The sequence below is a fragment of the Carettochelys insculpta genome, chromosome 22, assembly GCF_033958435.1.
Source record: "Carettochelys insculpta isolate YL-2023 chromosome 22, ASM3395843v1, whole genome shotgun sequence".
Lineage (NCBI taxonomy): Eukaryota > Metazoa > Chordata > Testudines > Carettochelyidae > Carettochelys > Carettochelys insculpta.
Window position 1 is genome coordinate 4,441,096 of NC_134158.1, and position 24,387 is coordinate 4,465,482.

General features: G+C 54.7%; 2 protein-coding genes across 2 annotated transcripts in view; both read left to right on the forward strand.

Annotated features, from left to right (window-relative positions):
- The window catches only part of LOC142024748 (uncharacterized), a 184,485-nt gene extending 180,185 nt beyond the window's left edge, over positions 1-4,300 (forward strand). Inside the window, exons 10-11 of the mRNA XM_075016933.1 lie at positions 2,195-2,308; positions 2,577-4,300. Of these exons, the coding sequence (XP_074873034.1) occupies positions 2,195-2,308; positions 2,577-4,156 (1,694 nt within the window). The 3' untranslated portion in view covers positions 4,157-4,300. The remainder of the gene's footprint in view (positions 1-2,194; positions 2,309-2,576) is intronic.
- A 5,889-nt stretch (positions 4,301-10,189) lies between these two features.
- LOC142024629 (uncharacterized) lies at positions 10,190-23,824 on the forward strand. Its single transcript, XM_075016770.1, is given in 7 exon segments — positions 10,190-10,381; positions 11,148-11,436; positions 13,993-14,052; positions 14,145-14,472; positions 15,020-15,118; positions 22,394-22,902; positions 22,905-23,824. Coding segments are annotated over 7 exon segments (2,397 nt in total).
- Positions 23,825-24,387: the final 563 nt, after the last annotated feature.

Here is a 24,387-nt window from a genome sequence, read left to right on the forward strand (position 1 = left end):
TCCTTTTCAACTTGGCCAGCTGGTCCTGGTCTTTGTTCAGTCTTAAATGGATGGTGTCACATTTGCAAGTGAACTGCAGCTCTGCAGTTGCTCTTTGAGGTCTGCTTTTGACATTTTTGCGTTGCAGGATGGCTACTTTTAAATCTGCTCCTGAGCGTCCCGGGAGGTTTTTTATGTTACCATTCCTGGTGTCTTATTTGCATCCATTTATTCTTTTACGTAGGGACTGTCCAGTTTAGATGTGCAGGCGAATAAGCCCCGCTGGTTCAAATAAAATTAAAATATAAGTGGAGATACACATCTCCTAGAACTGGAAGGGACCTCGAGAGGTTATCTAAGTCCAGTCCCCTGCCCTCTTGGCAGGACCAAGCACTGTCTGTGGCATCTATTTCCCCAATTGCTAAATAGCCTCGTCAAGGATTGAACTCACAACCCCGGTTTAGCAGGTGTGGTGGTGTCATTGGTGGGTAGAGTTGGTGCTGAGGTTCGTCGAAAGGTTTGGTTTGTGATTTACAGTGTTGTGGTCTATACTTGCTGGTGAGAATTTGTTTAAGGTTGGCAGGCTGGCCGCAGGCAAGAACAGGCCTGCTTGAAGTCCATCTTCACGTGAGTTTTTTTGTGTAAGGGATCTCGACATCCATGGTGACCAGGATGGTGTTTTCAGGAAGATCACCAGTGCCTAGCAGTTTCCTGAGGAAGTCAGTGATGTTTCAAAGATAGCTCGGAGTGCTGGTAACATAAGGTCTGAGTAGAGAGTCCCCACAGCTGGACAAGGCTGCAATGAGAGTGCCAATGCCTGAGCTGATGGTGCCTCCAGAATGTCTAGATTTATGGATCTTGGGGCTCTGGGGTGTGTCTGTGCAGATCTGTTCCTGCGCTTTTGTCAGGAGTGTCTTGAGCAGACGGTGCAGTTTCTGTGTGTGCTGCTCAGTGGGATCAGAGGACAGTAGCCTGTAGAAGGTGGTATTGGAGAGCTGCCTGGGAGTCTCCTTTTCATGGTCTGACCTATTCATGATGACAACAGCAGCTCCTTTGACAGCCTCTTGGATGACAACGCCAGAGCTGTTTCTGAGGCTGTGGGTGACATTGCATTCCGCACGGCTGAGGTCCTGGGATAAGCAATGTCACTTTGCCACAATTTCTGCCTGCGCACAGTCTGTCGTTTTGATTGCCAGGAAGGATTCCATGCAGAATTCTTCTTCTTGTACTCTAGGGGTGATGGTGCCTGTAGGGCTGTTCTGAGTCTTGTTGAAAGTATTCCTGGCAAAACTGGGGCAGGGTTCCAGATCCCCACAGAACTGTGTCATATTTGTGGGGGTGGTGGGGCACAAAGAGAGTCCCCGAGATAGCACAGACTCCTCTGCCAGGCTGTGTGTGTAGTTGGATAGATTGACAATGTTGCCGGGTGAGTTACGGGTACCACTACTGTGGCCCCATGCGGCAAGTAGGAGGTTAGAGAGTTTACAGTCCTGTAGAGAAGAGCAGTGGGCGTTGTAACTCTCCTGTCTCCTTTCAGTAAAGTCCAGCCACATGGACGTTTGTGTGGAAGGTTGTTTTTTAGGAGAGGCTCCAGACTTGAGAGCTCCTTGTGAAGTTTCCCTGTTTGCTGCACAGGAAGCTGAACAGGTGGTTCCTCAGGTCTGTGGGAGTGTGTGACCAATCTCTCGACGCAGTCCCTGCAGTGTGTTGGTTGCAGTGAGTGTTTCACATTCAGCCCGTTGGCGAGGAAGATGGTGTCTGTATCTGTGCAGGTTTTTTCATGGGTTTGATGGGTTCCCCCTCCATGTGGCTAAATTCGGGGCCTGCCTGGTGCCAGGCATTGGGCGTAGCTGTGTAAGTTTTATCCACAAAAACAACAACAAATCGAGTGACTTGTTTGAGCTGAGTGGTCCTGTCCTGCCCTGGGATGGGTGGGGGGGTGGAATAGGTCAAGAGGGAGGCTGAGTTGTACCCTAGAGAGTGCAGCAGAGCACTCGGCTCCCCCAGGAATGAGCTGGGCCATTCCCGAGGCAGGGGTGAGGCACCTGTACCCCAGGTGAGTGTGTCATGGGATCTTGTACCATCCAGAGCCCGGCCTGTGCCAGGTGGGGAAGGAGCCTCTCTGGGTGGGCGGCTCAGATCCTGGGGCTGGAAGAAGTAATGGCCTGGACCTTCCTGAACAAGATCAGCACTTGGTTAATTGCTCCCCAAGCAGGATTTCTGGTTCCCAAAGCTGATGTGATCTCCTGCGTGGAGCGAGGGGAGGCGCTGGGGGTCCCAGATCTCCAGGGTGCTGAGAAAGGGGAGATCATCAGCGACCCCCACACAGGTGAGCAGTCAGCTCTAGTGACTCCGAAACCGACTTCCGTGTCCTCCTAGATGTCACTTGGGCCTTTTCATCCAGACTGACTGAGCCTTCAGCCTGTCATCAGCCTTAGCCAGAGGGTGGGGGCAGGGCTGGGGTCCCTCCTCTGGGGAAGGGTTGTGAGGAAGGAGGAGCAGCTCAGTTCATGTGATTTCAATCTTTCCATCAGCCGTTGGCTGCGTTTCCCCTTCAGAGTTTTCCTTTCAGCTGTTTGGTTCTCTCTGTGTCCCAGCAGGTGAGGTGATGCTGCTGAAGAGCAACGAGGAGAATCTTCAGCTGGAAGAACCAGAGCAAGTGGCCTCCTGTGGGATGTTCCTGGGAAGCTCCGAAGGTCGTGTGTCTCAGAGTCCTGAGCACAGAGAGACCTGTGAGAGTCAGCGTAGCCCAGAAAAGCAGCAGGGAAACCATGCAGGGGAGGGGCAGGATAACTCCAGCCATGGAAGCAGAGGTGTGAAAAACACTACAGAGAGCAAACAACAGAAAACCTGTGGGAAAAGCTTCGGTCTTAACAGTCATTGTACCATCCGCACAGGAGAGAAGCCCTATGTCTGCCCTGACTCCGGGAGAAGCTTCCAGCTGCGCTCAGGTCTTATTGATCACCAGGGAACCCACACTGGAGAGAAACCCTTCCGCTGCTCTGAGTGCGGGAAAAGCTTCTCATGGTCCTCAAGTCTTAAACGTCACTGCAGCACCCACACAGGAGAGAGACCTTATAACTGCCCTGACTGTGGGAAAAGGTTCAGACACAGGTCAAACCTTGTTAATCATAGGAGACTCCACACAGGAGAGAAACCCTTCAGCTGCTCTGAGTGTGGGAAGAGCTTCCGTCAGAGGACAAGCCTTGTTGCTCATCAGAGAATCCACACAGGAGAGAGACCCTTCAACTGCTCTGTGTGTGGGAAAAGCTTTCGTCAGCGCTCAGCTCTTATTGATCATCATAGAACCCACACTGGAGATAAACCCTTCCACTGCACTGACTGTGAGAAGAGCTTTCGGCGACACTCGCATCTTCTCACTCATCAGAAAATTTGCATGAGAGAGAAACCCTATCACTACCCTGCCTGTGGGAAAAGCTTCAGTGGGAGTGCAAACCTGGTCAGACATCAGAGTATCCACAGAGGGGAGAAACCCTTCAACTGCTCTGACTGTGGGAAAAGCTTCAGTCGACGCTCAAATCTTGTGAGTCACAAGAAAACCCACACCGGGGACAAACCCTTCCGCTGCTCTGACTGTGGCAAAAGCTTCTTGCGGCACTCAAAGCTTAAAAGTCATTGCAGAATCCACACAGGAGAGACACCTTATACCTGCCCTGATTGTGGAAAAAGGTTCAGACACAGGTCAAACCTTGTTAATCATAGGAGAATCCACACAGGAGAGAAACCCTTCAACTGCTCTGAGTGTGGGAAAAGCTTTTCTCAGCACTCAAGTCTTATTCATCATCGGAGAACCCACACTGGAGAGAAACCCTTCCGCTGTTCTGACTGTGGGAAACGCTTCTCATGCTCCTCAAGTCTTAAAAGTCATTGCAGAATCCACACAGGAGAGAGACCTTATAGCTGCTCTGACTGTGGGAAAATGTTCTTTCAGAGGTCAGACTTGGTTAAACATAGGGCAGTCCATACAGGAGAGAAACCCTTCAGCTGCTCTGAGTGTGGGAAAAGCTTCAGTCGGAGGCCAAACCTTGTTGCTCATCAGAGAATCCACACAGGAGAGAGACCCTTCAGCTGCTTTGACTGTGGGAAAAGCTTTCGTCAGCGCTCAAGTCTTACTTGTCATCAGAGAACCCACACTGGAGAGAAACCTTTCAGCTGATCTGACTGTGGGAAAAGCTTTTGTCAGCACTAAAATCTTACAGATCAGGGAACCCACAGCAGAGAGAAACCTTTCGGCTGTTCTGTCTGTGGGGCAAGTTCCGGGAACGCTCACACCTTGTCAATCATCAGAGAGTTCACAGAAGACAGAACCCCAATGACTGCACTGACGTGGGTAACCTTCAGTGGCTGCTTGGACATTATTGATCATGAGAATTCACACAGGAGGGAAGCCAGATGGTCCTGGCTTATTTTGAAAATCACCTTTCAGCTGCTGAGCTTTTATGTTCGATGTGGGGAATTTCTGCTCTTTTTCACTAAACTTCTACTAGCTAGCTGGGGGCTCCAGTGGAGGAGGTTCCAGCAGTAGCTGGGGGAGGGTGGGCTGGGGGTTTTGGGGAGCCAGGCGGGGTCGGTGTTGGGAGCAGGCTGGGCTGGAGGGTGCGGGGGGAACTGCGGGCCAAGGAAATGTTGGGAACAGGCCAGAGATGCAGGGGAAGCTGTGGAGCGTGACTGGAGTTGCCTGGCTGCACAGCTGTGGGTGCCCCGCCACGTGGCTGGAGCTGCTTTGCAGCAGACAGGCATGGCTACCCTGACACTGGAATGTGCAGACCATCTGTCCGGGACTTGAATCTGCCCCTGTCCTTTCGAACACAGACTCAATACGCAAAACAGCTGCCACAGATCAACAGTTGCACAAATGAAATGTCGACAGCGCTGCTCTCCAGGAAGCCAGTCTGGCAGATGCTGGGTCAGGCAAAGAAACCATCTGCCCTTTCTTCTGGAAGGGCTTGAGTTCAGAGGAACGCTGCCTCGGGGCAGTAGGATTTGCTGTTGGGAACAATCTGCTGAAGTCTGTCAGTACACCCAAAGCTGAATTGGAACGTATTAAATCCTGGAAGCTCTGCACCAAGTCAAGAGATGTCAACATCATCAGCGCTTGTGCACCCACGTTGGCATCATTTTTGGCCATTTTTACCTCGTGCAGTGTGAGACAGAGCAGAGTCACAGAGGAGGCTGGGAGGGTAACGCTAATTTTCCATTTTCTAAACAATGCAATGACTTGAGTGTGAGGACTTCTTACATCGTGTGCCTCAAAGTTTCAATAGTGTTAAGTGCAAAGCAACTTATATGGGTGAGTGAGATCGAGAACTAACTGTGCACCTAATTCTGTTTGCAGTCACACTTCTGTGTCCTTGCTAAGGGGTTACAGAAGAGCAAGGGACCCATCTGGCTTAACTCCCAGGTGATAAACCCTGCATGGGAGGAGTGTGTTTGCTTTTTCTTGGCTGGCCCTCCAAGCGGGAAGAGACAGCACACCTGTGCCAGGTTAGCAGGCCCGAGCTGGGCATGAGGGAAAGCGCCAGGGCCTGAGGTCTCCCTCTGGGCCATAGGAGCTGCGTCTACACGTGCACGCTACTTCGAAGTAGCGGCACCAACTTCGACGTTAGGCGGCGAGACGTCGAAGTCGCTAACCTCATGAGGAGATAGGAATAGCGCCCTACTTCGACGTTCAACGTCGAAGTAGGGACCGTGTAGACGATCCGCGTCCCGCATCGTCGAAATTGCTGGGTCCTCCATGGCGGCCATCAGCTGGGGGGTTGAGAGATGCTCTCTCTCCAGCCCCTGCGGGGCTCTATGGTCACCGTGGGCAGCAGCCCTTAGCCCAGGGATTCTGGCTGCTTCTGCGGCAGCTGGGGATCTATGCTGCAGGCACAGGGTCTGCAACCAGTTGTCAGCTCTGTGTATCTTGTGTTGTTTAGTGCAACTGTGTCTGGGAGGGGCCCTTTAAGGGAGCGGCTGGCTGTTGAGTCCGCCCTGTGACCCTGTCTGCAGCTGTGCCTGGCATCCCTATTTCGATGTGTGCTACTTTGACGTGTAGACGTTCCCTCGCTGCGCCTATTTCGATGTTGGGCTGAGCAACGTCGAAGTTGAACATCGACGTTGCCGGCCCTGGAGGACGTGTAGACGTTATTCATCGAAATAGACTATTTCGATGTCGCAACATCGAAATAAGCTATTTCCATGTTGGCTGCACGTGTAGATGTAGCCAGGATGTGCTGTACACCCACAGGACAGAGCACGGGCCACAGAAGCCAGGCCTGAGACACCCAGAGCATAGGGAGGGGGATCTCTGCCCAGGAAGAGGCTTGGAGGAAAGAGACTTAACTTTGGGGTTATTTCATATATAACAACCCTGTCCTCAGGAGCAGGTTGTTACTGGCCGTCAGCCTCTGTGAATCACTTCCGGGGGGCGACTGAGGCAGGTAGTTCTGCCCTGCCCCAGCCAGTAGATGGCTCTCTGGAAGCAGCTGACCTGCGAACAGGCATTAAGTCCTGCGACTGCTGGGAAATTTGAAACCAACCGTTAGTGTTCAGTTCTCAACTGTGATTTCCACTTGTGGCATTTTGGTGCTGTCCTTTCCTGTCTGTGCCATGTTTGCCACATGAAAACTGTGGCAGGAGGTGGGGGACAAATCAGAAAAATTATCAAGGTTGGCAAATCAGAAGAGCAGAGAGGTGTGGGGTGGTGAATTTGAATGTTAATGGGACTTCTGAGCACTCTCGCCCCTGATTCTGTGAATAACATGGTTTGGTCCAGTGATCGTATCTCCATTACCCCTCCTTTCACTTACATGGAGGATATCTTTATCTTTTGGACCCAGAGTAAAGAGGCTCTAGAAGAATTCCACAGAGATTCTAACAATCTCCAAACAAACCCCACCATCAAGTTATGCCTCAGCCAATCCATGCGAGAGATATATTTCCTGGACACTGCAGTCCAAATCAATGATGGCCTGATCAGTACCACACTCTACAGGAAACCCACTGACCACTATACTTACACGCTTCTAGCTTCCACCCTGCACACACAACACCATCCTTTGCAGTCAAGCCCTTAGGTACAATCACATCTCCTCTGCTCCTACTGTCTGAGAGAAAAACTACAAGATTTCTACCAAACATTCATAAACCTGAATTACCCACCGGGAGAAGTAAAAAAACAAATCGACGGGGCCAGACAAATACACAAAAACCAACGACTCCAAGTTAGACCCAAAAAAACCCCAACAACAGGACACCAGTGGTCATTCCCTACAACTCCTAACTCAAACCACTGCAACACATCATTAAACACCTTCAACCTGTCCTTAATCAGGGTGCCACACTCCAGCAGGCCCTAGGTGACAGGCCTGTTCTCTCCTATAGACAACCTCCCAACCTTATGTGAATTCTCACCAGCAACCACAGGCTAAACCAGAATAACAACAATCCTGGAACTTTTCCTTCCAACAAGACCCATTGTTAACTTTTGTCCACATACCTATTCTGGAGATGCCATCACTGGACCTGACCATGTTATTCATGTAATCACAGGCACATTGTCCTGTTCCTCAACTAACATCCTATATGCGAACATGTGCCAGCAATGCCCACACACCATGTATGCAGAACAGACTGTAACACTCTTCGACAAAGAATGAATGGACAAAAAACAACAAGAAGTCCTGTGGCACCTTCCAGACTAACAGATATTTTGGAGCATGAGCTTTAGTGGATGCATCTGACGAAGTGGGTCTTTGCCCAAGAAAGCTTATGCTCTCAAATATCTGTTAGTCTATAAGGTGCCACAGGATTTTGGCTACCTCTCTGATCCTGGACGTTAAACAGACATCAAAAAACTCTGAACTCACAAGCCTGTCAGCCAGCACTTTAATGGAGGGGGCCATTCTGTTAATGACGTGAAAGTCTGTGTTTTACTGGAAAGGAACTTTTAACAATTGTTTTCAGAGCGAGTGCTCACAACTCTCCTTTATATTCAAATTTGACACATTAACACACAGTTTGAACTGGGAGAGCAATTACCTGGCCCATTATAAGGACTCTTTTACATACTTTGGTTTATCTAACTCTTGACTTCCCCACCCCATGGTCCCCTCCTACTGCCCATCTGCTCTTCTGATTTGCCAGCCTTGATAACAATTTTTCTGATTTGTCAACCCTGATAATTTTTGGACCTCTGTGCTTCAGATACTGAGTCTGTTCTGGTATGGCTACGATCTGAAGAAGTGGGTCTGTCCCATGGAAGCTCATCACCTAATCCATTATTTTGTTAGTCTTTAAAGTGCTACTTGACTGCTTTTCTGTTTTAATGCCCAGGGTGGCTATTGGTCCCCAGTCTTGTGCCAAGGGGACCATATAAGGTGTCTAATGAAAGCTAATGATGCCCTGAATCTCTGTATGCTTCTCACATCTGTACCATGTACGTAGGTAAAGTAATAAGATTTTAGATGTGTAGCTGTATTAGAAAATATTTCAGTGCTGAGCTTCACAATCAGAGGTGTGAGCTCAGCCCCAGCCGGGACATTGGGCTGAACAATAGGGCGGAAGCCAGGTGCTCAGACACCAAACCCACATTCCAGATGCTTGGGACATGCCAACAGATGCAGCCCGAGGGTCAAGTGAGCTGGGCTGAAAGGAAGGAACAGGTCCATTTCCGAACTCTGAAACTGTCTCCTGGGACTCGTCCAATGGCAGTTTGCCACAACAGCCACCTGAGTCAGGCGGGGGAGGCCCTCAAGGCACTACGGGGAGCAGAACGGGCTTTTGTCCCTGCATTGAGAGAGGACACGAGAGACAACACGAGAGAGACCCAGGCTGTGGGCGTAGCAGTGTCCATCTTGGATCCTTTGTCTTTTGGTCTCCAAGGGGCCATGTGGAGCAGGTGGACCCCAGCCAGGTGGATCTCCAGTGCTTTGACAGCTGCACCTATGGAACCTGCAGTGAACTTTCAGAGACTTTCAGGAATCAGCAGATAACACCTCTGGCTGCACCAGTAGCTATGGCTGATGTGTGTCAAGTATTGCTCCAACAAGTCTTCTCGCTACCACTGTTCTTCCTCTTGTATTGAGAAATCTTAAGAGATTAGATCTAATGAATTGGTGAGCGTGTTCTTTGGGTAAGATCCAAGTGTGTATTGACCAGGGTCTGGGCTGGGCCCTTTGGGGTCTAGAAGGATCTGTGCCTTGTTGGGTGAAACAGGCTTAAGAGCCTCTCACCTTAAGTTGGGAGTTGCTGGGCTGGGCTGGTACAGCTGCTGGGAAGTCTGTGGGTTTGCTTGTGTGGCGTCTGGCTGGCCAGTGGGGCTGGCAGAGGTGCGGTTGTGGCTGGCAGGATTTGCCTTAGCGAGAAGGGAATCCCAGCCAGGGGCTGTAAGTCTCCTGGATTTTAAGCAAAGGTGCCCTGGATTGATTTCTCTAGCTGTGCCCAGAAACCCCGTCCTATCACAGTTACATTCACATAACATGCTAGTGCTGTATTCCCAGCAAACGCAGCGTTCTCGCCTTATCGGCGTGTGGGTAAAGAACTCTCAGCCAGGGACTCGGCTCGGCAGACTCTGTGGACAGTGCCTGGCTCAGTGGGGTTCTCCTCTCCTTTGGTTAGCAGTACTGCACGTATCGCTGTGTGAATTCATGTCAGACTGCTGGGGTCAAACACGCTGTGTCTAGCTCCGACTCTGTGCTTGGGTGAGGGGACGAACTGCCCTTACAGGCACCCAGCAGATAGGGTGGGATTGTCCCACGTTACCGGGCAGGGGCTCCAGCTGGTCAGGTTGCATTATTGATGGAAACCCCTAGGAACTGGACCCAGCGCTTCTGGCAATCGCCTCCCATTGCTAGAAGGGTCACACGCACAACCTGAGCGGGTGGGTGCAGATACAGGCACACGCCCTCTCAGGGGTGCCCTCTGTTTTGGAAGTTCAGTTCTGGTACCCCTGGGACAGGGGACATGTCGTTCTGTGATTCTAGACTGAGCAGTCCCTGAGCGGGGCGACCCCAGGGAATAGCTCAAACCTCCAGCGGGGCTGGCCAGGGGCAGGACATCAGCCCTGCAGGGAGGCGATGGCTGTGGCAGTGACATCACACAGGCCTGGGGCAGGACCATAGCACATTAGGGGAAGCTGGGCGGGGGCGTGGTGACGTCACAGAGAGACTGTGACATCAGCCAGGCAGAGAAGAGGTGCGAGGCCGGGATGAGCTCGGAGACCCCTGTGGCTTTTGCTTCAGCAAGTCTCCCCCTCGAGGCGTCTCTGCGAGGGCTGAGAGCTCTCTGGGTGGCGCCCGCGAGCGCCTGGAGGAGCCTCTGCCGAGCTCGCTCCGCTCCGGCGCCTGATTGGTTCTTGATTGTTCCTGTCCCTGACCAAGCGGACGTCCCCGTCGAGCAGGTAGGAGCCTCCGAGGGGCTGGAACCTGCTCAGTCTGCTCCCCCTGGGGCCGGCTGGATGCGCGGCCTGGCGAGCACTCGGCTAAGGCGGCAGAATGTCCCTCCCCACCTGGGGCTTCGTCCCTTGGCACCGCCGGGGCCGTGGGGGTCTCTCCTGTTCGGTTTCTCTTCTCCTGTGACAAAGGGGAGACGCTTCTGTTCGGCCACAAGACATTTGGCAAAGAATTTTCACCCTTGCTGGGGTTTGACGTCACAAACTGGTTTGTGGGAATGGGGTTTGGGGACAGAAAACAGGTTCCATGGAAACGTCCCCACCCTCTGGTTTCCTGGGCGCTGTCCCTGCCTCCGGGGCTGCTCCGCCTCAGGTAGGAGAGAAGTCAGGCCTGGCGGCTGCTCTCTCTGGCTCTGCCGTCACCTGCTGGATTGGCCCCTGGGGTTGCTTCCCTTCTCTGTCCCTTGGGGTCCCCCTGTGTCACTAACGCTGGGGGGAGGGGCTCAGCTGCCCTCTGTGACGGACAAACGGGGGTTCAGGGTGTTGAGTCACGAGGAATTCTGAACTTCACTGGAAGAAGAAGCAGCAGCAGCGGCCGGGGGAGGCTGGGAGCACCCATGCAATGGACTCCTGCCAGGCTGGCAGTGGCGCTCCCCACCCCTGTGGGGGGCCGAGGGGCTGCTGTGGCCGGGGCAGGGATGAGGAGGGACCGAGAAGGCCCGTCAGTGAGGGGTGCCCTGACCCAGCCTCACCCCTGCTCCCTGCTGGGTTCCAGGCCGGCCGGGCTCCTGCGGGTGCTCAGGAGGAAGGCTCTGAAGGTGGCTCCAGAGCCAGAGCCTGCGGGAACCAGCCGCCGCCTTCCCCAGGAGCAGAGCAGCTCCTCCGTCCCCGTGGGCGGGGAGGCAGCTCCCAGGCAGGCCAGGAGCTGCGATTGCCTGAGCTGCTGGCGGAGGCAACCCGCTGCCGGTGCAGGCGCCGAGGCGGGAGAGGCGGCGGCGAGCCCCGGGTGGAGCTGGCCCATCTTGCGCCTCTGCGGGCGGGACCCAGCCCAGGAGGGGAGCCGGGCAGGGTGGCTCAGGGGCCTCCTGTGCAGAGAGAGATGCCTGCGCCAGGAGCCCAGCCCCCACCCCGAGCAGGGCCTTCCGGCCGCCTCCGACAGAGGGTCAGAGAGCACAGGACAGGGCCTGGCCCCAGCCTCCCTGCCCCACTCGGGGGGTTCAGGCCATGGCCCAGCACAGCCACATGGCAGCCCTGCCCCCTCCTCCGAAAGCCAGGACTGAGGCCAGGGCTGCTCCTGGGGCCCCAGCACCACCTCCTGCTGGGAGCTCAGACCATAGAGGGCTGGGCCCAGCACCAATGTGGTGAGTCGGGGGGTGGCCCCAGCTGTGGGGGGTGGTACCTAGGATGCTGCGGCCCACCCTGCTCCCAGCCCAGGCTCAGTCGTGGGAGGTCCCTGCAGCTGGGGCTGGGCCATGGCCTGAATGCCCGGGGTGGGGCAGAGAGGCCATGGCCTGTCTCAGAACCCACCCCAGCGCCAGCCCCAGACAAGGGATGACCTTGTCCCCAGCTGTGGGGGGCTCACAGGGCTTTGGGGCTGGGCTGGGGCCTGAGCTGGGGGGGAGGGGTGCCATGGGGCTGACCCCAGCTTCAGGGGAAGGGATGTCCCCAAGGCAGCACTTCTCCCTCCCTCCCCCAGAGCTGGGGCTACCCCACAGCACACCCTCTCCCCCAAAAAGCTCAGGTTGTTGCAGGGCCGGGCCCAGCCCCCCAGTCTGAACCTGGGTTGGGCCCCCAAACTCCAGAGCTGGGGCTGAGGCCAGTGCCATGTCCTGGCCCCCATGACACCCCCACCCATCAGGGAGCTGGGGGCAGGGACAGCCCCGACATCTCTCCATTCCTTACCCCATGGTGAGGGCTGAGACCCCCAACTCACCCTGGGAGGGGCAGAGCTGACAAGATCTATTCAGTCAGGGTGGAAATGACCCATTATCGGAAGGACACTTGTGAGCTCTGCCCCTTCCTTTTACTGGGACCCCCCTTTAAATCCTCCTCTACCCCCCCCCCCATTCATGTACCTGACCAGGCAGGTCTTTGCCACCAAAGCTCCTGCTCCAAATTGTCTGTTAGTCTCTGAGGTGCCCAAGACGGTGCCTGTTGTCTTCTAGTCACCAGCACAACCAGGTCCCACAAGAGACCGGGCAGGAATCGCACACAGGGAAATCCCAGCAACGCCGCGGCCGGACAAGCCCCGGACAAGCGCCCAGCTGGGAAAGGAAATGACTAGAAATCACAGGAGTCCCGGAGCTCCCACCCCCCAAACCTGTCCTGAGCCCAGCCCCGCCCACAGCCTGTGTCCCCGCCCGGAGCTCTCACCGCCCTGCCCCCTAACCTGTCCTGAGCCCAGCCCCGCCCACAGCCTGTGTCCCCACCCAGAGCTCTCACAGCCCCGCCCCCAACCTGTCCTGAGCCCGGCCCCGCCCACAGCCTGTGTCCCCACCCAGAGCTCTCACCGCCCCGCCCCCTAACCTGTCCCGAGCCCAGCCCCGCCCACAGCCTGTGTCCCCACCCAGAGCTCTCACAGCCCCGCCCCCAAACCTGTCCTGAGCCCGGCCCCGCCCACAGCCTGTGTCCCCACCCAGAGCTCTCACCGCCCCGCCCCCTAACCTGTCCCGAGCCCAGCCCCGCCCACAGCCTGTGTCCCCACCCAGAGCTCTCACAGCCCCGCCCCCAAACCTGTCCTGAGCCCGGCCCCGCCCACAGCCTGTGTCCCCACCCAGAGCTCTCACAGCCCCGCCCCCAAACCTGTCCTGAGCCCGGCCCCGCCCACAGCCTGTGTCCCCACCCAGAGCTCTCACAGCCCCGCCCCCCAACCTGTCCCGAGACCTGCCCCGCCCACAGCCTGTGTCCCCACCCAGAGCTCTCACAGCCCCGCCCCCAACCTGTCCTGAGCCCGGCCCCGCCCGCAGCCTGTGTCGCCACCCAGAGCTCTCACCGCCCCGCCCCCCCACCTGTCCTGAGCCCGGGCTACCGACGCCAGCAGAAGGGTCCCTCCAGGGATTGAGCAGGAGCTGAGAAGAAGGCGGACTCTTGTGGCTAACGGCCAATAGCGAGACAGATTAGGGGTTTTGGCCAATGAGGAAACGAGATTAACTCGGTCTAGCCAATGGTCGTGAGACTTGCCTGGATTGACATTCTTGTCCAGAGGGCGGGATCAGAAGGGGCGACCAATGGCAGCGAAGGCTCATCCTAACTGGTCAAAATCGGAAGGGGATTGGTTATCCAACCGACCAATGGCGGATCGGGGCGGGGCTGCAGCAGAGGACGCTGGTTGCGGTGAGGGTGTCGGTTGGACCCCGGGCCGGGCCCGCGCTGGGCGAGGGAGGAGCTGGGCGGGGCCATTGACCGCACGAGGCGCTGCCGCGGGAATGCCCGGGCGGGGGGGCTGAGCTGAGGGGGACAAACGCCCCGCCCCGCCCCCCCCCGTGGCGCTGGAGCCCGAGGCTGGGGTCGGAGCTCAGTGTCTGGTTCCCGCCTCTCCCGGGGGGCGGGGCCGGAGGGCTGTTCCCCTCCCTGCACCTCTGCCCCCCCCCCCGCTTTTCTTCTCTGTTCTCCCCCCTCAGTGATTTGGGGTCCTGAGGGCATCGCACCCCCCCGCCCCCCCCGCAGGGAGCCGCCGCCGGGTGAGGGGGGGCCCGGCCGGGCCGGGAACTGACTCCGCCCCCCGCCCCCGTTTGTCGCTCGGACGCTCCGTGCGGGGCCCCCCCTGCGCCAGCGCCTCCCCCTGGTCCCGGCCGGGCCGCCCCGTTCTCCGGCCGCTGCGCCTCGTCCTGCCGCCCGCGCGGCCCCGCCCTCCGGCAGCGGCGCCTGGTTCGCCTCGTGCTGCGGCGGCTCGCGGCGCTGGGCCCCGCGGGGAGCAAAGAAGCGCCGCCCCAGCGCCCCGCACTCGCCCCTGCCCGGCTCCGGGGCGCCCGCGGAAGGGAGGGGGGCGGAGGCGGCCGCGGGGGCTGTGACTCGGGGCCGGTTTTCGCTCCTGGCTCCACTCGCACTTCCAGGCGGAGTCTCTGGGCGGCGCCCGTGGGCTCTGCACCCCGCAGGGACCAGTGGGTGCTGGGGGCTCTGTGCTCGGTTCTCCCCCAGCTCCCTTGTTTTCGCCCCAGGGCCTCTGCATCCCCCTGGTTTTCTTCTCTTTTCTCTACCCTCAGTGATTTGGGGCCCTGAGTCCATTGCACCCCCCCCCCGCAGGGGATCCGAGAGCTCTGGGTGGGCTTGTGTCCCCCACCCCCGGTTCCCCAGTGGGGCCGGGCGCACGGTGCCGGTGCTCCCCCGCGGTGCAGTTCAGTGATCCTCATTGTCCCTTCAGCTGCTCCCTTCCTCCGGGCTTGTCCCCGTGGGGTGTCACTAACCACGTGACGTTTCCGTGGGACACACTCCAGTGCGCAGCAGTGCTGGAGCTCAGGCCGTATCCGGAGAGAAACGAGGACGGATTTGGGATCTGACTTGTGCGAGGTGGTTCTGTGAGACTGGAGCGTTTCCCCAAATGTGTGTGTCCAGCACGTGTGCCCCAGGGAGCGCGTGTGGGGAGCCGGGGGATGCGGAGCGGCTTCCAGCCCTGTCTGAAATGTCTCCGTTGTTCTTCTCCCTTGCCAGGCCCAGAGCCCCCACGTCTGGCTCCAGAGCAGCCCCGGCCCTGCAGAGACACAGCGAGGACATGGCGGTGGCGGCGGAGCTGGTGACCTTGGAGGAGGTGTCTGTGTGTTTCTCTGAGGAGGAATGGGGACTGCTGGCCCCAGGGCAGAGAGCCCTCTACAGGGAGGTGATGCAGGACAATTACCAGACCGTGCGCTGGCTGGGTGAGGAGTCCTGTCCCTGGGGGTGTCAGAGGCTGTGTGGGCTCTGCAGCACCTGGGTTGGCTTTGGTTCAGGGACCCTCCCTGCCCCTGTCCCCAGTGTCAGGAGTGTCAGCCCCAGGAATCACTGGCTCCCCTGTGAGAGACTGTCCCCTCCACGGCCCCTCCCAGGGGAAGCAGGTTCAGGAACATGGCAGTTCTTTGATAGCATTGTGATTCGGTCTCTCATGATAGTCTTATCAAAAAACTAGGCAAATACAATTTAGATGAGGCTACAAAAAGGTGGGTGCATAACTGGCTGCTTAACCATACCCAGAGAGTAATTCTTAATGGTTCTCAATCCTGCTGGAAAAGTATAACAAGTGGGGTTCCGCAGGGGTCAGTGTTAGGACCGGTTCTGTTCAATGTCTTCATCAATGATTTAGATATTGGCATAGAAAGTACGCTTATTAAGTTTGCAGATGATACCAAGTTGGGAGGGGTTGCAGCAGCTTTGGAGGGTGGGGTCATAATTCAAAATGATCTGGATAAACTGGAGAAATGGTCTGAGGTAAACAGGATGAAGTTTAATAACGACAAATGCAAAGTGCTCCACTTAGGAGGGAACAATCAGTTTCACGCATACAGAATGGGGAGAGACTGTCTCGGAATGAGTACAGCAGAAAGGGATCTAGGGATTATAGTGGACAACAAGCTAAATTTGAGTCAACAGTGTGATGCTGTTGCAAAAAAAGCAAACATGATTCTGGGATGCATTAACAGGTGTGATGTGAACAAGACACGAGAAGTCATTCTTCCGCTCTACTCTGCGCTGATTAGGCCTCAGCTGGAGCGTTGTGTCCAGTTCTGGACACCGCAGTTCAAAAAAGATATCGAGAAACTAGAGAGGGTCCAGAGAAGAGCGACAAGAATGATAAAAGGTCGAGAGAATGTGACCTATGAAAGAAGGTTGAAAGAATTGGGCTTGTTTAGTTTGGAAAAGAGAAGATAGAGAGAGGAGACATGATAGCGGTTTTCAGGTGTCTAAAAGGGTGTCATAAGGAGGAAGGAGAAAACTTGTTCTTCTTGGCCTCTGAGGATAGAACAAGAGGCAATGGACTTAAACTGCAGCAAGGGAGGTTTAGGTTGCATATTAGGAAAAAGTTCCTAACTGTCAGGGTGGTCAAACAGTGGAATAAAATGCCAAGGGAGGTTGTGGAATCTCCATCGCTGGGGATATTTAAGAACAGGTTCGATAGACGTCTATCAGGGATGGTTTAAATAGTACTTGGTCCTGCCATTGGGGCAGGGGGCTGGACTCGATGGCCTCTCGAGGTCCCTTCCAGTCCTCGTGTTCTATGATTCTTCCCACAGCCCAGGTCTCCATGTGCTTCCCCACTATCTTCCTTGGCTAGAGGTGTGAGTGGAGGGGCGCAGGCAGGAACGGCGGGTACCAGAGCTGTGGGGCTGGGTCCGGCTGCTCTCAGTGCCTGCAGGGTACCCCTGGGGCTAGCATGCTGCACCCCTGCTGGCTCTTACCATGAAGGGGGAGTTCTTGAATAATCAAACACAAACTCCCAGACGGAAGCACCAGCTCTCCCATGTACAGTAGTTTGCTTTCTCAGGAGTCACTGGTAGGTGCCAGACACAGGACAAACCAGTTATGAGTAACATGTGCCCCAGTTTGGATGCAGTGTCACTCCCCGTAGGTCTCATAACACACCTCGTCCAGCGTCCTCGGCCTTCATTGATACTGAGGGGTTTTGAAGATGGTTGGGAGGTGCCCAGTTAGGTCATGTGACACCTAGTGGGGCCAAACCTGGGCAGTGAGTAGTAAAGTTGTGAAGGCAAAAGTGCAGCTAGAATCTCAGCAGGAGGTTGTGGGGGAGGCGGAGACGGGGGCTTTAACTAACCCCCTCCAGCTGCACTTCTGCCAGTCTCCTTCCCGCACCGAGGGAAACGCACTGGGTGCGGCTGGAACGTGAGTCAGCAACAAGCCCGAGATGCAGGAGGAAAGTGGTAAACCACACAGAGAAGCTGCTGCTGGCAGAGTAGAACTGAGGCAGCCGAGGGGGAGCCCAGCTGCAACAACAGCCACATCCCCAAGAGAGCAGCAAAGTCAAACAGCACCATGGCCGGCTGCAGGAGCAACAGCTCTTGTGGGTCGCTGGCAGGGCCCACCCAGTCACAGGCAGGCAGGGGTCGCAGAGCAGGAGCCTGGACAGTGTCTGAAGCAGCCAGCCCAGGACTCACCTCACTGCTCAGACAACTTCTTCTGCCTCCTGCTGATTCAAGCAGCGCATCAGAGCCAAAGAGCCGGAGGAACCAGGCCCCAGCCAGGAGCTTTGTGGACAGAGCCCTTGTGGAGCCAGAGCTCTGACAGCACCTTTCTCTTCAAGTTCTAGTGCCCTGCCACGTGACAGCTGCAGTCTGAGCCCTGCCTGGGGGCCTCGGTTTTGGCCCTGCCAGCCCTCACTGAGCTCACGTTTTGAGTTGAGCAAAAACACAGAGAAGTCCTGTGGCACCTTATAGACTAATAGATTTTCTGAAGCATCAGCTTTTGTGGGCAAAGGCCCAATTCGTCAGATGTCTGGAGCAGGAATTCCAGAGGCAAGTAGAAATATACAGGCACAAGAAAAGGAGGGAGTCCCACTCAAGAAGCAGGCTGGAGTTAATGAGAGCAATTAAGTCGTGGAGGATGTGGCCCACTTCCAGCAGCTGATGTGGCGAGGTGAGCAGCCAGAGCAGAGAAACTGCTTTTGTACTTGGCCAGCCGTTGCTGGTCTTTGTTCAGTCCTAAATGGATGGTGTCACACTTGCAAATGAATTGCAGCTCTGCAGTTGCTCTTTGAGGTCTGCTTTTGACATTTTTGCATTGCAGGATGGCTACTTTTAAATCTGCTCTTGAGCATCCTGGGAGATTTTTGTATCTTACCGTTCCTGATATTTGATTTGGATCCATTTATTCTTTTACATGGAGACTGTCCAGTTTACATGTGCAGGCAAATAAGCCCCGCTGGTTAAAGTAAAATTAAAAAAAAAAAAAAAGTGGAGATACACATCTCCTAGAACTGGAAGGGACCTCAGGAGTTCATCTACTCCAGTCCCCTGCCCTCTTGGCAGGACCACGCACCGCCCTGTCATCTATTTGCCCCAGTCCCTAAATGGTCTCCTCAAGGATTGAACTCACAACCCCAGGTTTAGCAGGTGTGGTGGAGTCGTTGGTGGGTAGAGTTGGCACCGAGGTTTGACGAAAGGTTTGGTTTGTGAGTTACAGTGTTGTGGTCTATAGTTGCTGGTGAGGATTTGTTTCAGGTTGGTGGGCTGGCTGTAGGCAAGGACAGGCCCTGCCTCCCAAGGTCTGTGAGAGTGAAGGATCGTTGTCCAGGGTGGGTTGTAGAGCACAGATGGTACGTTGGAGGCTATAGCTGATGGCCAGTGGTGTTCTGTTGTTTTCTTTGCTGGGCCTGTCTTGTAGCAGGTGGCTTCTGGGTACACGTCTGGCTTTGTCAATCTGTTTCTTCACTTCCTAAGGGGGGTATTGTAGTTTCAGGAGAGCCTGGTAAAGGTCTTGAAGGTGTTTGTCTCTGTCTGAGGGATTGGAGCAAACGTGGTTGTACCTCTAGTGCTTGGCTGTAAACAATGGATCGTGTGGTGTGCCCTGGCTGGAAGCTGGAGGCATGGAGGTAGCATAGCGGTCCTGGGGTTTCTGGTATAGGGTTGTGTTTATCTGACCATCACTTATGTGCTCAGTAGTGTCCAGGAAGTGGATCTCTTGTGTGGACCGTTCCAGGCTGAGGTTCTGGGTGGTGTGGAAACTGTTGATATCACAGTGAACTCTTCAAGAGCCTCTTTCTCATGGGTCCAGATGATGATGATGTCATCAATGTAGCTCAAGTAGAGGAGAGCGCCAGGGGTTGAGAGCTGAGGAAGTTGTTCCAGGTCAGCCATAAAAATGTTGGCACAGTGTGGGGCCACGCGGGTGCCCATTGCAGTGCCACTGATTTGAAGGTATAAATTGTCCTCAAATCTGAAGTACTTGTGGGTGAGGACAAAGTCACAAAGCTCCACCACCACTTGTGCTGTGGCATCATCAGGGATACTGTTCCTCACAGCTTGAAGTCCATCTTCACGTGGCTTTTTTGTGTAAGAGACCTCGACATCCATGGTGACCAGGATGGTGTTTTCAGGAAGATCACCAGTGCACAGCAGTTTCCTGAGGAAGTCGGTGGTGTTTCAAAGATAGCTTGGAGTGCTGGTGACATAAGGTCTGAGTCGAGAGTCCCCATAGCTGGACAAGGCTGCAATGAGAGTGCCAATGCCTGAGCTGATGGTGCCTCCAGAATGTCTAGATTTATGGATCTTGGGGCTCTCGGGGTGTGTCTGTGCAGATCTGTTCCTGCGCTTTTGTCAGGAGTGTCTTGAGCAGACGGTGCAGTTTCTGTGTGTGCTGCTCAGTGGGATCAGAGGACAGTAGCCTGTAGAAGGTGGTATTGGAGAGCTGCCTGGGAGTCTCCTTTTCATGGTCTGACCTATTCATGATGACAACAGCAGCTCCTTTGTTGGCCTGTTGGATGACAACGCCAGAGCTGTTTCTGAGGCTGTGGGTGACATTGCATTCCGCACGGCTGAGGTCCTGGGACAAGCGATGTCACTTTGCCACAATTTCTGCCTGTGCACAGAAGTGGAAACGCTCTAGGTCTAGATCCAGTCTGTCGTTTTGACCGTCAGGAAGGATTCCACACAGAATTCTTCTTCTTGTACTCTAGGTATGATGGTGCCTGCAGGGCTGTTCAGAGTCTTGTGAAAAGTGTTCCTGGAAAGTGTTCCTCGCAAAATTGGGGTGGGGTTCCAGATCCCCACAGAACTGCGTCATGTTTGTGGGGGTGGTGGGGCACAAAGAGTCCCCGAGATAGCACAGACTGCTCTGCCGGGCTGAGTGTGTGGTTGGATAGATTGACAATGTTCCCGGCTGAGTTACGGGTACCACTACTGTGGCCCCATGCGGCAAGTCGGAGGTTAGAGAGTTTACAGTCCTGTAGAGAAGAGCAGTGTGTGTTGTGACTCTCCTGTCTCCTTTCAGTAAAGTCCAGCCACCTGGGCGTTTGTGTGGGAGGCTGTTTTTTAGGAGAGGCTCCAGACTTGAGAGCTTCTTGTGATGTTTCCCTGTTTGCTGCACAGGATGCTGAACAGGTGGTTCCTCAGGTCTGTGGGAGTGTGCGACCAATCTCTCGACACAGTCCCTGCAGTGTGTCGGTTGCAGTGAGTGTTTCACCTTCAGCCCGTTGGGTGGGACGTCCATCCATTTGCACTTGGCGAGGAAGCTGGTGTCTGTATCTGTGCAGGTTTTCTCATGGGTTTGTTGGATTCCGGCTCCACGTGGCTAAATTCAGGGCCTGCCTGGTGCCAGGCATTGGGCGTAGCTGTGTTAGTTTTGTCCACAAAAACAACAACACATCGAGTGTTGAGCTGAGTGGTCCTGTCCTGCCCTGGGATGCGGGGGGATGGAACAGGTCAAGAGGGAGGCTGAGTTGCACCCTAGAGAGGGCAGCAGAGCACTTGGCTCCCCCAGGAATGAGCTGGGCCATTCCCGAGGCAGGGGTGAGCCACCTGTAGTCCAGGTGAGTGTGTCATGGGATCTTGTACCATCCAGAGCCCGGCCTGTGCCAGGTGGGGAAGGAGCCTCTCTGGGTGGGCTGCTCAGATCCTGGGGCTGGAAGAAGTAATGGCCTGGACCTTGCTGAACAAGATCAGCACTTGGTTAATTGCTCCCCAAGCAGGATTTCCAGTTCCCAAAGCTGATGTGATCTCCTGGGTGGAGCGAGGGGAGGCGCTGGGGGTCCCAGATCTCCAGGGCGCTGAGAAAGGGGAGATCATCAGCGACCCCCACACAGGTGAGCAGTGAGCTAAAGAGACTCAGAAACTGATTTCTGTGTCCTCCTAGATGTCACTTGGGCCTTTTCATCCAGACTGACTGAGCCTTCAGCCTGTCATCAGCCTCAGCCAGAGGGTGGGAGCAGTGCTGGGGTCCCTCCTCTGGGGAAGGGTTGTGAGGAAGGAGGAGCAGCTCAGTTCATGTTATTTCAATCTTCCATCAGCTGTTGGCTGCGTTCCCCCCTTTCTGTTCCCTTTCAGAGTTTTCCTTTCAGCTCAGTGCACAGAGTGACACTGTCTGGTTCTCCCTAGCTGCGTCTACACGTGCACGCTACTTCGAAGTAGCGGCAGTAACTTCGAAATAGCGCCCGTCACGTCTACACGTGTTGGGCGCTATTTCGAAGTTGAAATCGACGTTAGGCGGCGAGACGTCGAAGTCGCTAACCCCATGAGGGGATGGGAATAGCGCCCTACTTCGACGTTCAACATCGAAGTAGGGACGTGTAGACGATCCGCGTCCCGCAACATCGAAATAGCGGGGTCCTCCATGGCGGCCATCAGCTGGGGGGTTGAGAGATACTCTCTCTCCAGCCCTTGCGGGGCTCTGTGGTCACCGTGGGCAGCAGCCCTTAGCCCAGGGCTTCTGGCTGCTGCTGCTGCAGCTGGGGGTCCGTGCTGCATATACAGGGTCTGCAACTAGTTGTTGGCTCTGTGTATCTTGCACTGTTTAATGAAAGTGTGTCTGGGAGGGGCCCTTTAAGGGAGCGACTTGCTGTTGAGTCCGCCCCGTGACCCTGTCTGCAGCTGTGCCTGGCTCCCTTATTTCGATGTGTGCTACTTTGGCGTGTAGACGTTCCCTCGCTGTGCCTATTTTGATGTTGGGCTGAGCAACGTCGAAGTTGAACATCGACGTTGCCAGCCCTGGAGGACGTGTAGACGTTATTCATCGAAATAGCCTATTTTGATGTCGCAACATCGAAATAAGCTATTTCGAAGTTGGGTGCACGTGTAGACGTAGCCCCTGTGTCCCAGCAGGTGAGGTGATGCTGCTCACGAATGACGAGGAGAATCTTCAGCTGGAAGAACCAGAGCAAGTGGCCTCCTGTGGGATGTTCCTGGGAAGCTCTGAAGGTCGTGTTTCTCAGAGCCCTGAGCACAGAGAGACCTGTGATAGTCAGCGTAGCCCAGAAAGGCAGCAGGGAAACCAGGCAGGGGAGGGGCAGGATAACTCCAGCCGTGGGAGCAGAGGTGTGAGGAACACTAAAGAGAGCCAACAACAGAAAACCTGTGGGAAAAGCTTCAGTCTTAACAGTCATTGTAGCATCCGCACAGGAGAGAAGCCCAATATCTGCCCTGACTGCGGGAGAAGCTTCCAAAAGCCCTCAAGTCTTATTTATCACCAGAGAACCCACACAGGAGAGAAACCCTTCCACTGCTCTGACTGTGGGAAAAGCTTCTCATGCTCCTCAAGTCTTAAAAGTCATTGCAGAATCCACACAGGAGAGACACCTTATAACTGCTCTGACTGTGGGAAAAGGTTCAGAGACAGGTCAAACCTTGTTACACATAAGAGAATCCACACAGGAGAGAAACCCTTCCACTGCTCTGAGTGTGGGAAAAGTTTTCGTCAGAGCTCAGGTCTTATTGGTCATCAGAGAACCCACACAGGAGAGAAACCCTTCCACTGCTCTGAGTGTGGGAAAAGCTTTCGGCAACACTCAAACCTTCTCACTCATCAGGTAACTCACAGAAGAGAGAAACCCTATCACTGCGCTGCCTGTGGGAAAGGCTTCAGCAGCAGTGCAAACCTCGTTAAACATCAGAAAATCCGTACGGGGAGAAACCTTTCAACTGCTTTGAGTCCGGGAGAAGGTTTAGTGACGTTTCTGGCCTTGATCATCATCTGAGAATCCACACCCGGGGAAAACCCTTTCTCTGCTCTGATTGCGGGAAAAGCTTCAGTCAACGCTCATATCTTGTTCAGCATCAGAAAACCCACACCGGGGACAAACCCTTCCGCTGCTCTGACTGTGGCAAAAGCTTCTTGTGGCACTCAAGCCTTAAAAGTCATTGCAGAATCCACACAGAGGAGAGACCTTATAACTGCCCTGACTGTGAGAAAAAGTACAGATGGAGATCACAGCTTGTTGCTCATCAGAGAAGCCACACAGGAGAGAAACCCTTCATCTGCTCTGAGTGTGGGAAACGCTTCTCATGCTCCTCAAATCTTAAAAGTCACTACAGAATCCACACAGGAGAGACACCTTATAGCTGCCCTGACTGTGGGAAAAGTTTCAGACAGAGGTCAAACCTTGTTACTTAGAGGAGAAGCCACACAAGAGAGAAACCCTTAAAGTGCTCTGACTGTAGGAAAAGCTTTTGTCAGCGCTCAGCTCTTATTCATCATTGGAGAACCCACACTGGAGAGAAACCCTTCCACTGTTCTGACTGTGGGAAAAGGTTCATACAGAGGTCAAGCCTTGATTTACATCAGAAAACCCACACAGGAGAGAAACCCTTCCCCTGCTCCAACTGTGGGAAAAGATTTTCTCAGTGCTCCAGTCTTATTCATCATCAGAGAACCCACCTTGGAGAGAAACCTTTCACCTGCTCCAAGCGTGGGACAAGTTTTTGTCAGCACTAAAATCTAACCAATCAGAGGAACCTTTCAGCTGTTTTGTCTGTCCGGGAACGCTCGCACATTGTCAATCGTCAGAGTTCACACAAGAGAATAACCCACAGACTGTACTGACGTGGGTAACCTTCAGTGGCTGCTCGGACATTATTGATCATCAGAGAATTCACACAGGAGGGAAATCCGGTAACTCTCTCTTTGTTGCTATTTTTGAAGCTGGGCCACTGGGCAAAAAGTCAGTGAGAACCCCATGAAGTACCACACTGCTTCTCATTCCTTAAGGGTTTGGTGTTACGGAGCCATTCAGGTAACTAAAATAAAGTCGACTTGTTCCCGACTTTAACCCCTGCTCCTTTATAAAAGAACTAGACACACTGGAGTTTAAGGACCTGAACTTGATTAATTTTTGGTGTCTTTTTTTAATTAAATAAACTGAAAATGCTTCACTTGAGTTGTTGCTCCAGGTGTGTCTGGAGAGGAGGGGTCAGTGCATGGGGACACTGGGGAGAGACCATTGTTGTAGCCCACTGTCGCCGCAGCAGCTTTGGGCCCAGGTGAGAAGCACTTCTGCTTGGCTGCTGCAGCTCCAGCAGGTACACCCAGGGGAGCGGCGTATGTCCCTCGCCTGGGGCAGGGCCAGGGTCATCGGTCCTTTGCACTGCCCAGCCAGAGAGGAATGC